General features: G+C 37.4%; 1 protein-coding gene across 4 annotated transcripts in view; it reads right to left on the reverse strand.

Moving 5' to 3' along the window:
• Window positions 1-12,483, reverse strand: part of nudcd1 (NudC domain containing 1) — a 117,844-nt gene that overhangs the window by 44,169 nt on the left and 61,192 nt on the right. For all 4 annotated transcript variants that reach the window (XM_051955520.1, XM_051955519.1, XM_051955517.1 and 1 more), the window contains exon 9: window positions 6,028-6,187. In XM_051955520.1, the coding sequence (XP_051811480.1) occupies window positions 6,028-6,187 (160 nt within the window). The remainder of the gene's footprint in view (window positions 1-6,027; window positions 6,188-12,483) is intronic.

The raw sequence follows: 12,483 nt of genomic DNA on the forward strand, positions 1-12,483 counted from the left end.
ACTTTTGCCCTCTAACACTACATTTACCCTTTAACGCTACATTTACTCTTAAATGCTACATTTACCCTCCAATGCCACACTTACCTTCAAAAACAACATTTTCCCTCTAACACTACATTTACTGTCTAATGCTACATTTTCTAACACTACATTTATCCTCTAATGCTACATTTATCCTCTGACGCTACATTTACCCTCTAATGCTACATTTACCCTCTGATGCTACATTTACTCTCTAATGCTACCTTTACCCTCTGATGCTACATTTACCCTCTAACCCTACATCTACCTTCTAACACTACATTTGTCCTGTAATGCTACAATCACCAAAACCCATTGGCCAAACCTTTAATGAATACCATGTTTTCCACATGTGCAGACACATTCACAATTCATCCAAGCGAAAACAAAAAAAAAATCAAGAAGAGAATAAATGTCTGATCAGGTATGTGTCCAGCTAGTAAATGGTCAATCTATTATTTGTCTGATGTTGTATCAAGGACAAGTGCTGCTATTTTCCTGACCAGATTTACTCTTTATTCTGGTTTGTTATTGGATCAACCTTCCAGCTTCTCCAACCTGGTGGCCAAACTATTGGCTCCGGCCGATCCAAGCAGACAATGGCTTTGATTTCCTGATGCATGGCTTCACCGCACAGCTGTGGCAGCTCAGAATTGCAGCACTTAAAGCGATTTCTCTTGTCTCTGAGGGACATGGAAGTAAATACTGACAGTCTACCAGGGAGCAGCAATGACAAAAAAATAACCCAAACAGCAAGATAAAAAAGCAGCTTTAAAAAGCAATTTACTGAAAGAACAGGATATAAAACAAAAATAAAAACTGCATGTAAACACAAGATTAGATTAGATACAGTACAAATACAGATATTCACCTTCTGAAAGTAAAACCAGTTGCAAGGACTCACATAACACATTAATTACATCGGCATGAAGAGCAACTGAAGCAGTTTGATTTCCAGTTCGTTATAGATGAGCAGGTCGTGTTCATGTACAGAAGACAGAAGAGCCATTAATGAGGCAGTGAACTCATTTAGTTGGAAAGCAACAGCACCAAGGCAGCATCGATACACCTGGTTAATATTTACACTGAAAAGGTCTCTGGAGAAAATTAATCCATAATGGACGAATCAATCGAGTCATGAATCCAGCAAAATGCCAAACGTTAGCTTGTTTCAGCTTCTTAAATGTGAACATTTGTTTTCCATCAGTGTAAAAACAAATCAGACCAAACAATTCAGCAAAGACTTCACCTTTGACACTCCAATGATTAGTCAATAATGGTTGGTTTAGTCACTGCAAATCACGTCAACACCTGAAATACTGACATGGCTTCTCAGTTTGTTTGTTCCGTTCTTCAATGAATGTCAAAGGTCATGAACTGCCATCATTTACCATCACAGCATTTACAGCGTTTATACCAAAGAGAACAAAAGATCTGGGCCAGAACACATTAGCTGTCTTTTCATCAGATTTGTAAAGCAGCTGCTGTTCATACATCTGGTTCTGTTTCATAAATGTCAGTCATTGTGAAACTGAGCGTCTGAATTCCACTCCCACGGTTTGTACACGGAACATGTTCCCACTCAGCCAGTTATTAGACCTTTTAATGTCCAGAACACCAAAGATGTTCTCCAGCGGCAGAACACCACCACCAAACCATCACTGGCAGATATATCCCAATCACTGGCCTCCCTCTGTCTCTTTCTAGTAACTCCATCAGAGCAGTCATAGGTGTCTTGTTGGCCTCCCTGACCCGCCTTTTTCTTGTAACTCCTTAAGAGGAGTCATAAGTATCTTCGTGGCCTCCTGAATTAGCCTCTACTTTGTAACTCCAGAGGACTAATAGTAGTCTCTTTCTTGTAACTTCTTGGAGGAGTCATAGGTGTCTTGGTGGCCCTTCTTCATCAGTCTATTTCTTGATTGGTCACTTTGTTTTTAAGAATCTGCTCTAGTCAGATTTACACAATTTCCACATTCCTTCCTTTTCTTACTGATGAATTTAACTAGACTCCAAGAGAAATTCAGTGAGTTGAAACTTTTTAAAAGCTGTCTGCACCCGTCTTCAATGAGATGAGCCACTTTAAAGGTGGTGAATACCAATGCAGTCACTTATTTCACATTAAATATTTTTTAACTGTGTGGAACTCTAAAATAAATAGACCATGATTTAATGTTGAACAGCAATAAAAGGAGAAAACTTCCAAGTGGGGTGAATACTTTTTCTTTTCCATTAACTGTAGTTCTGTGAGAAGGTCGTAAATGTCAATAATATGGACTGTATGGGAAGTAGTAGTCTTCATGTGTTTGCATTATTTCCACATCTGGCCCCTGATATTGGAGACCTGAGCTTTCATTATTCTTCTGCTGCTGGAAAACACATTAATTCACGCTTAGAATCTGATTAGTCACTTCCATCTGACAGCCTTTTCAATCACACAAAGATGGGACACTTCTTCCATTTTCAGCTATGTCCTTCAGGCTAATAAGGTTAGTTTGACAAAACAATGGGGTCTGGACAGATTCTCAACCAGCACAATCAATACTAAACATGATCAGCTTTTCTAAAAACATCCTTCCCTCTCATATCAATTATCTGAGGATTATATAAAAGAATCTGTTTCTTCCGACAGATCTATTTTCTAAATCCACTCCCTACTTAGTGCTGGTTTGCCTCCTTAGCAGAGCAGCTTTTGAGGCTCACACACTCACGTTCGGGCCTCATTTTGATTTATTTATCAAAGTCTTTTCTGAAAACACCACTGAGGATTCATCTGCATGTTCAAACTGGATGATGCATTCCAAACACAAACGGGCAGATTGGTAAAAAGCCAAAGACAAATGAAGACGTCACAGCCATCAAGTGGGTAAATTGAAATAAAACTTGTTCCAGACGTCGTCGATTGAGCTGAGAATAGAGACGAGGAGGTGAATTGAATACAGTAAGAGAATTGAAGAGATGCGGATCCAGAAATGAGTATTCTCAACACATGAGTGAAGGACTAACAGGCACAAAATGAAGCACTCAGATCCATTATCCAGATCAGTCTGATAGGTTTCTATGCAGAGCAGCACATCGACCCGTTAATGATCCTCTTTGCCGATTTACATATATTTGCTTTTCTGTTCATGTAGAGAACCAGCAGAGTCCCTGCTGTCATTAACTGTAGCTGTCTGAAATGTTTTGTTTATCTGTCCATTGCAGCAGTGGAGGCTCAGCAGCAGGTGTAGAGGAAGGTAATGGCTGCAAGAATTCATTTGGATTAATGGAAACTAAGATCGACTTCTAGAGAGTCCCAATCACCTCCGCTTCCTGTGACCTGACTAATAATTCAAATGTTTCAAAAGGAACTCCACATTTTCTCACTAGTTTCTTTCTTGCAACTTCCTCAGAGGAGTCATAGGTGTCTTGGTGGCCTCCCTTACTACTCTCCTTCTTGTAACTTCTTTAGGGTAGTCATAGGTGTCTTGGTGGCCTCCCTTACTACTCTCCTTCTTGTAACTTCTTCAGAAGAGTCATAGGTATCTTGGTAGCCTCCCTCACTAGTCTCTCCACATTTTCTTTTCTTTTTCCAATGTAAACACAAGGACACAGTTTCTTGTCTTTAAAAAAAATGACATTGTGTGTAAAATTGAAATGTCTTGATTCAATTTTTGCACCTGAGCCGATCACAGTTATTAAATATTTAATACTTTCCAATACAGACTCCCAATCTAATACCAATTTTCTAATTATACACTCTATAAGTACATTAAAGTTAATAAAATCAATCCTATATATATCTATATATCCATCCATTAGGCTTGGGCGGTATTACGGTTATACCGTATACTGCCGGTGTTTAAAAATAGCAGCGGTATCAGTTCCAATACCGTTATGAAAAAAATGCAATGCTCTTATACAGGAGATAAGTGTTATGAGAGTGTGTGGCTCCATTATTAGAGAGGGAGAGAGAGCAGCGTGTGCGTGTGTGTGAGAGAGAGAGGGGGAGAGTGAGATGTCCGAGCGACCCTGAATGCAGCGCGAGCAAGGAAGACGACTCGGCTCGGTGAGGAAGAGAGAAGAGGTGTGTAGCTGCTGGGTTAGCGCGACTGTATGGTTCAGCTGCTGTTAATTTACAATAAAGGCTGCAGTATTCTTCAATAAGGCCGGGCTCCTGTGTCTTTGCCTTCTACGACTGCTGAGGAAGTGAAGGGGGTTAACCCCGAAGTAACAACAGTAACTTCGGCCCTGGAGAACTGTCCTCCCCTGGGCTTCCTGACCACGGTCAGGAGCTGAGCAGGAAAGGTTAACATAAGGATTAAAAATTAAATAAAAGTAATTTAATGCCTAAAATTGATTCTATGTCCAGTAGCACTTATATGTGGTTGAATTTTCAGTTTTACTTAAACGGTTATGTTTTACCCTACTTTTGGAGAATTTCCATAAAGTTTATGAACGTGATGTCGTCACGTGACAGCGCGGAGGAGAGAGAGAGGGGGGAAGATGGCAGATCCTGCACGAAGTGACTTGGTGTCAAGAAAGAACACAACTTCTGCAGTTTGGGAGTATTTCGGGTTCTGGGCAAACGAGAAAGGAGAGCCGGTAAATACTGATGAAGCAATTTGTAAATTCTGCAATCAAAAGATGGAAACACCTCTAACCTAAGGACGCATCTCCGAATCAACCACCCACTCACTGCTGCCAGTATTCAATTTTCGAACGTAAAGGCAAAAGCCAGTAACAGTAATAGTCATGGTAATAATGTATACCCTGGTAAAATGTGAAGGAAGTTTGACGGTATCAAAATTTGGATACCGCCCAAGCCTACCATCCATCTATATATATATAGATATGTACAAATAATAGACTGGCCATTTACTAAAGGACACATACCTGATAAAGCTTTTATTCACTATCTGGACTGTGGATTGTATTTGTATACATATGGGACTAAAGCTGTGTTAAAAAGATCAGTGGTCAACATGTTTTTTTAACAAGCCAATATTTATTATGATAGGGTAAATGTAGTGCTCGAGGGTAAATGTAGTGTTAGCAGGTAAATGTAGTATTAGATGTAGAATGTACTGAGTTTCCACAAGCTATAAAAGATGTAGAAAATCTGTGTTCTCTACATGACGTTAGTAAATGTATTGTAGATCAGCTGTAGTACCTGATTGTTCCACCAGGTGGAGCCTCTTACTGTTTAATACTGTAGAGACCAGAGGAGGTGTCATTCAGACTACAGGAAGTTCATGTTGGCAAGTACAGAGCATTGTGGGAGTTTAGCTAGCAATGGACACCATGACAGAGACTTCTGTGATGCCTAAGGACCTCCAAACTGGAGACATGACTTTAGACCAGTGAGGATTGACTGCGAATCAAATTCTATCTGCGGCAGAGCTACTTTTGCAGCCCAAATCATGTTTCTGTTGACTTAAACAGCAATATCAGCACAAGACAAAAGTCAACAGTGCTCAAACTGCGATAACAATCATTGAGTGGTAACGCTGCTTATTACTGTTGAAGAAATGTTGCATCCTTCTGCAGAAATGAGAATTTATCGGACCAAGCTATATTTTTCATCTCTGACTGTCCAGTTTTGTTGAACCTGGTTCTACTGCAGCCTCAGATTTCTGTTCTTGGCTAACAGGAGTAGAACCAAACATGGCTGGTTGATGCTCAGCAAAAGTTGTTAGGAGTGATTATCAGAGCTACTGTATCCTTTCTGTCAGCTCCAACCATCCTGGACTCAATCAACAAGACATTTCTGTACACAGAACTGCCGCTCACTGGATGTTTTTGATGTTTTTTTTAATCATTCTGAATAAACTCTAGAGATCAACACTTTCAGCTGCAAGACTTGATCTGTTGCCATCCTGCCACATGACTGACAGACTGGAAGATTGCATAAACAAGCACACATGACGGTAATAAAAAGTCCATTACTGTCTCTAACACCTTAAATGAGACTTCCAGATGTACCTGACTGAAGGCATCATAAGAGGTGTTATTAGCGTCAGCTCTTACCCAGGGCGTTAAAGGTGGCGACGTGCTCCCACATGTTTCCGGGCTGTTCAGGTCGAGGCTGCCACACCAGAGCGTCCACATCGTGTCGGAGGCAGAGACACGGCATTTCAGACGGATTGACATCCACTGTGAACAGATACTGATGGCTGCCAAGGTTCACCTGCAGAGAGACGAACGTTGGTGTGAATTAAAATCGCTCTGGTCAAGAATATCCCGCTGTGAGACACTGATATGAGAACGGAAAAGGAGAGTTTGTGTAATGAAGTGATAATGGAGCTGGTTGGGTTTCAGTGGTCGAGACACAAAGCACTTCAAGGACACTAGACTTGATGTAACTTGCACTTCCTCCACTGTATGAAGAATACTTGAATTACTTTCCCCATCACTTGTGTATCTCACCCAAAGTCCATCAGATTGACTGACTTTAAAAAGCAAACCATGAGAGATCAATCGATATTTGGAAAACTGAGTTCTGTAAAATATCCTGAGAATTTCTTCAGTTTCGGGAATTTTTCTATTTTGACCCTCAAAAACCAGGAAGTAATTTTCAGGATTCAATACTTCCAGTAATCTTTTTAGATCCACTGTGCATTGTCATTTTTAACAGATCTGATTGATCCAGAGAAATACAATGTTGCTCCATTGTCTGTTTATTTATTTGGGACCCAAAAACTAAACCTTTTAAGATCTTCTGAGTGAATTTTGACAATTTCATATGTTATCAGACGTAGAACTCTTGTATTTTCTGCCTCAAAATAGCATCTTATTTGGGAATATCAACAAGAATTGAATTCCTATAGACATGAAATTTGGTGAGGACACAGAGAGAACAGTTTCATTCAGACCTAATTGATTAAATGGCTCCAGTAGAGACAACTGGCACTACAAAATGGAATTTAAATGGGCAAAAGTGGCAAACAAGGGTGCTACTGGAGCCCCATGTTTCTATTAAAAATACAGTCTTTGGTCGACATTTCGCCAACTTTTGAGGCTCGAACTAGCCTAGCCGCGCTAGACCCAGGTCTGAAGACGCAAGGGTCTAGGAACTCTCGACAGGGAGGGAGGCGGGCTAAAAGGTTGTCTTTCAAATCACTCTGCAGCAATTGGGTAGGTATACAACCAATCAGCACAACGAATAGGCTGACATAGTTCCAAGAGCTTCGGAAATTAGAGGATGAGGGAGTTCGGTGAAGCCTTATTTATACAGTCAATGGGTGAAGCTCAAGTATATTACAGACAACTAAATTAAATTCGTTGCTGTGGGTTGTCTAGCGCGGCTAGGCTAGTTGTTTCCGGTTGTTTCTGTCAGAATCGTTGCGCCTCTGTTGTCACTTAGTTACGCCCATCTTCTGACTCTACACTTCATGGTGATTCGTCGGCCAGTTTTAGGAGCATTCAACCTCAAGACCTACCCTGGCAGAGAATTAAATTCGTGGCCGTGGGTTGTCTAGCGCGGCTAGGCTAGGCTCGAACATCAGTAGAATTTGATTTGTGGCAAATATTGCAAGACAAGGTTCCACATTTTAGATATTTTGACTTCAAACTTTCTAAAAATGATTCAAATTTTGTCTAAAATGACTCAAAATTGTCCTAAAGTACTCAAAATTTGTCCAAAATGACTTTAAATTGCCCATATAAATAGAAATGAATAATTACTGGTTCATGAAAACAGTAAACAAAGTTGAAAACTTTCAAAACAGGTTGGTATTAGACCTCCAGAAAGTTCCTGTAAGTGTATGTATATATATATATATATATATATATATATATGAGTCATTCCATGAAACCGGTGCCTTTTCAACTTTGAAAATGTAAAATTTAAACTATATTTAATTTTTATTTTTTAAGTAGCCAGGAATCACAGAAGGTCTAAAATGACAGGAAATTATATTGTGCCATCTCAGGCTGTGTTATTTAATATTTGTTAATTATGTCAAATCCTGTTACTGTGGAAAGGTAACAGGGTTGACAGTAACAGGGTTGACCATTTTAAACTAATTTGCTTGTAGCTAGCTAAAATAAATGCTAGCTGAAGTGCAAGCTATGTACTTTGAAAGATAATTACTTGTAGATATTGATTATATTTTGAAAAATAGAAAATTGATTATGTTTATATGTTAAAAACTGGTAACAGGATTGACGTTGTATGCTTGTCCCCCCTGGTTAAACCTTGAAAAAACTTCAAAATACCAAATCAGAGGTGAGAGAAACTTACTTGTTAATGAGCTGTTAGCATCCTGGTTCCGAGATGATGCAACCTCCTTTAAATCCTGTCAAATCTGGAATGTACCATTATTTTATAGGGTTTTTTAGTTAGGGTAACAGGGTTGACACAAAATCAGGGGACGCCGATAAATTGGTAATTTATAATGGTTAATATATATTATTATTACCAAAAACACTGTTTTACAATAAGATCATACTTTAAACTACATGTAAATGTAAAAATTTTAACATTTTGCCTACATTTTACAAATGAAAAGTCCTGTACACATACAACAATAACAGTGAGGGACAGGCCAAAAACCTCACCCTCATCAGCATGAAAGTAATTTAAATTAATTAAAATAACATTTCATTGACTTTAATTTGATGTTATATTAAGGAGAGAAGACAGGGTAATGTTATATTTTTAAATGAAATATTAATTTGATGTTATCATAATTTTATGACTGATTATTTCTTGGGGACGCAAAAGGCACCGATTTCATGGAATGACCCATATATATATACATATATATATATATATATATGGATGGACTCATGTTTCCCACTAAAATACAGTCTTTGGTCAACATTTTTCCAACTTCTGAAGCTCTAATGTCAGTAAAATTTGATGTGCGGTAAGTTCGACAAGACAAGGTTCCAGTTTTTTGTTATTTTGACAAAATAATCAAGTGATTCATTGGTAAGACCAAATAAACTGGTTTACATAGGGGCTTTTTGTTGTCATTTTATGTGCAAAGTTACAAGCTGCTTCCATGTTGCCTTCATGTTGATATGTAACAACATATGAGAATTGTTCTTGCCTTAATGTTCCCAAATATATATTTGAAAACGGGGTGGAAAAGTGCAAAACTGTCAAACAAAGGTGGTATTGTGTCTCCACAAAGTTCCTGTAAGTGTAAATGTATATGGATGGATCCATATTTCTACGAATAATACAGTCTTTGGTTGACATTTCAGCAACTTTTCAGGCTACATCAAACAGTAGAAACTGATGTGTGCTAAGTCAGTTTTTATTATTTTGACCTGAAATTTGTCCAAAATGACTCAAAATGTGATAAAGCTTGTATAAAATGTGTCAAAACTGAGCAAAATGATAATAATGAATAATTATTATATAATTATTGGCCCTAGAAAATAGAAAAAAGTGCAAATTTTTCAAATAAGGGTGATCTTGGGACCCTAGAAATTTCCTGTAAGTGACTATGTATGGATGGATCCATATTTCTACTAAAAATATAGTCTTTGGTCAATGTTTCACCAACTCCTGAGGCTCTAACATCAGTGGAAATCGATGTGTAGCGAGTTGAACAAAACAAGGTTCCAGTTTTTAGACATTTTGACAAAATAATGATGTGACTCATTGGTAAAACCAACAAAATTGGTGTACGTAGGGGTTTTTAATCGTCATTTTATGCTCAACTCTGTTCTGCAGCAAGGCTTGTATTGTGATATATTTGTAGGGATAGCATATACAACAGAAAGGATTTGTTTTTCCTAAGCATTTAACTGACTCTCAGTTTTACGACATTATAAATTTCAGTTTATCTGTTTGGCACCAATATGGTCTATTTCTATATATTTCTTAGGCATTTTGCTCCCATTTTTGTCCTTTGTGTTGACTGCATGAAAATAAAAGTAGGTAAAAATCCTTCCTACATGGTGAATTCTATCAATAAATGGAAACGTTTTTGTTTTGTCGTCTTCTCCACGTCAGTATTCATCACTGAGGGTAAAAGCTCAGTATGTAATGACTATAAACATCCATGTATCTCACTTCCACCTCCCTCTGATGAACGCTTGACGTAATTCTCTCCCCATGTGGTCTGCTGCTATTCTAGTGTCACTTCCACTTGTCTTTAGAGAGAAAATGACCGCTGCCGTGACATAATCGCTCCTCGACATCTGAGCACCGATCCCTTGCTTCTCGTCAGCCCACGTCCTTCGAATCAGACGGAGGCTGTCCTCCCCGTCTCAGTGCACATTTGACAGGCATTGAAAATTCCACACAAGCCAGCCCATATGTTGGTGGCTGATGACAAGCCATCAGCGAGCCGTCATCATCCCTCCTCCTCTAAAACTCATTTTGCTGCCACTTGTGTTTTCTCGGTTCTGCACGTTTGTGTGTCTGAGGTAACTGACAAGGCTGCTGCCGAGTCATGATTTCTGAACAAAAAAACAAACAATGGAGACAAAAGAACAAGTGCAGTGAATTTAACTGAATGGACCTTTAGATGCACGAGTGATTGGACCAGACGCTCTTACATAAATGAGTCAAAAATTATCCGTATAAGAATAAATGTGTTTTTAACAGCATTTTTTTTTGTCATTTTGGTTGAGAGTAATGTGTGTATTATATTTTCGCCCACACAATAATGATTTCATGATTAAACAAGAAAACCAAGAACAGATTAGTATCAGCGATAAAGAGCTTGGGGCAGTCATACAAATATTACAATTACTTTAAAAGTATAAAAGGTTTCTTAAGAATTTAAATGGAATGATATAAACATGTTTTTAAGAATATTAAATGATAAAAACTTTTCATTACAAAGACATTGCTAGAAAAGGACCTCACCGGCTCATTTTTTTTTTTACCCATTTCTGCATCTAAGGGTTAAATAAAATGTTTGTGTGTCACAGTGAGAATGCAGGTTTAATTAATCTCGATTAATTGATAAGTTCCTCCTCTTTTCACTGCTAACAATTTGCTCTCATACTGATTAAAATCAGACATTTCTTGCCAACTTAAAGAGACAATTTTCAACATATATTATGATTCTAAAGGGTTAATTAAATCTGCAGACTGCTTTATTTTTAAGACATACGAGTAACATACTGCTGCACACCAAACAATGGAGGTGTTTAGTTTCTACATGCTTCTCACATTTAAAAACTCCACCAGAACCGACGTTTTAGCTGCTTTGTTAACCCACTGAAGTCACATGGAATAGTGCTTTTATAGGTGCCAATTTCAGGTAGAATAAAAAAAGTCCACTCTGCTGTCAGGAATCAATGCTAAACGTAAAATACAAGATTGATTTTATTCATTCGTGCAGTTTTAAAGGTCTGCATTGGGGAAAAAAATAATGCTTTTAAATTGTTTTTTAAACAATTTACTGTTAGTTTACAGAGTTTCCCTATTTAGTAAAATTACAATTAATACCTACAAAGTTCACAGGAAAAAAAGCATTAATTTGCACATTAATGCTAGAAAATGTCCAAATTAAAAATCTCTGCTTTTACAAATAGTCTTTGTTTTACAATGAGTGACCATAGATTTACACTATTGTACTCTATTTAAATCCGCTCAAAGAATATTAGTTTATATATATATTCGCCATTATCTGAAAGAAAAATTGTGAATATTAAGGACTGAAAACTGCTACATAATTTTTATGTTATTTTGCAGATGTTCTCAGTCTTTTTTGCTTTGTTAAATTACAGAAAATATCTAGTAAAATCACAGGATTTTTTTTTTTTTACACGTTAAACAGAAAAAAGGCCAAAACTAAACAGGCTGTCCACATCTAAAAATCTGCATTTTTACACAGCAGTTTGTCAAAATTACTATTGTGTTTAAATCAGCGAAAATATCTTCTTTTGTTTTTTCTTCTTTTTTTAACAAAATATTGTACACTAATATTCTAACAGTTAAAAACAACAGCTTTGTTGTAAATTCATACATATTTATGTATATATATATAGAATATATGTTTCTACCATATATGTAAAATAATCATTTAGATGGAAGGTTAGAAATGACAGAAAGTCCAGCTCTTCTGATTTTAGCAGCCGTAAAGTCAATTGCATTGCTCAGCACTGTTAATTACAGAGTTTTCTTCCTGAAAGGGGCGGGGACAGCAACTGCTCATTGATTTTTTATTTATTTGTGACTTTTTAGAGCGAAATATCACATTTAGAACATCTTAGAAGCAAAGTTTACTCAGTTCTGGTAAAAGGAATCCTTTTTTGCATCATTCAAGTTGAAACATTGAAGAAAACACACGAAACTTGAATTAATTTGCCAAAAGTGGACACAAAAGGGAAACTGTCAAATTTACATTTTCAACCTGACATTTGAAATAGTTTTAACTATTGAATGTAGAATTTCAAAAATCGTAGTATAAAAGAAAAAAAGACAACTAGTGGCTGTGGAAAAATAAATCTTCACTGCAGCCGTTTTACAACCTGAAGCCTTTATTCCTTTTTTGGGGTGTCTGATAATAT

Source organism: Acanthochromis polyacanthus, chromosome 11 (assembly GCF_021347895.1).
Source record: "Acanthochromis polyacanthus isolate Apoly-LR-REF ecotype Palm Island chromosome 11, KAUST_Apoly_ChrSc, whole genome shotgun sequence".
NCBI lineage: Eukaryota > Metazoa > Chordata > Actinopteri > Pomacentridae > Acanthochromis > Acanthochromis polyacanthus.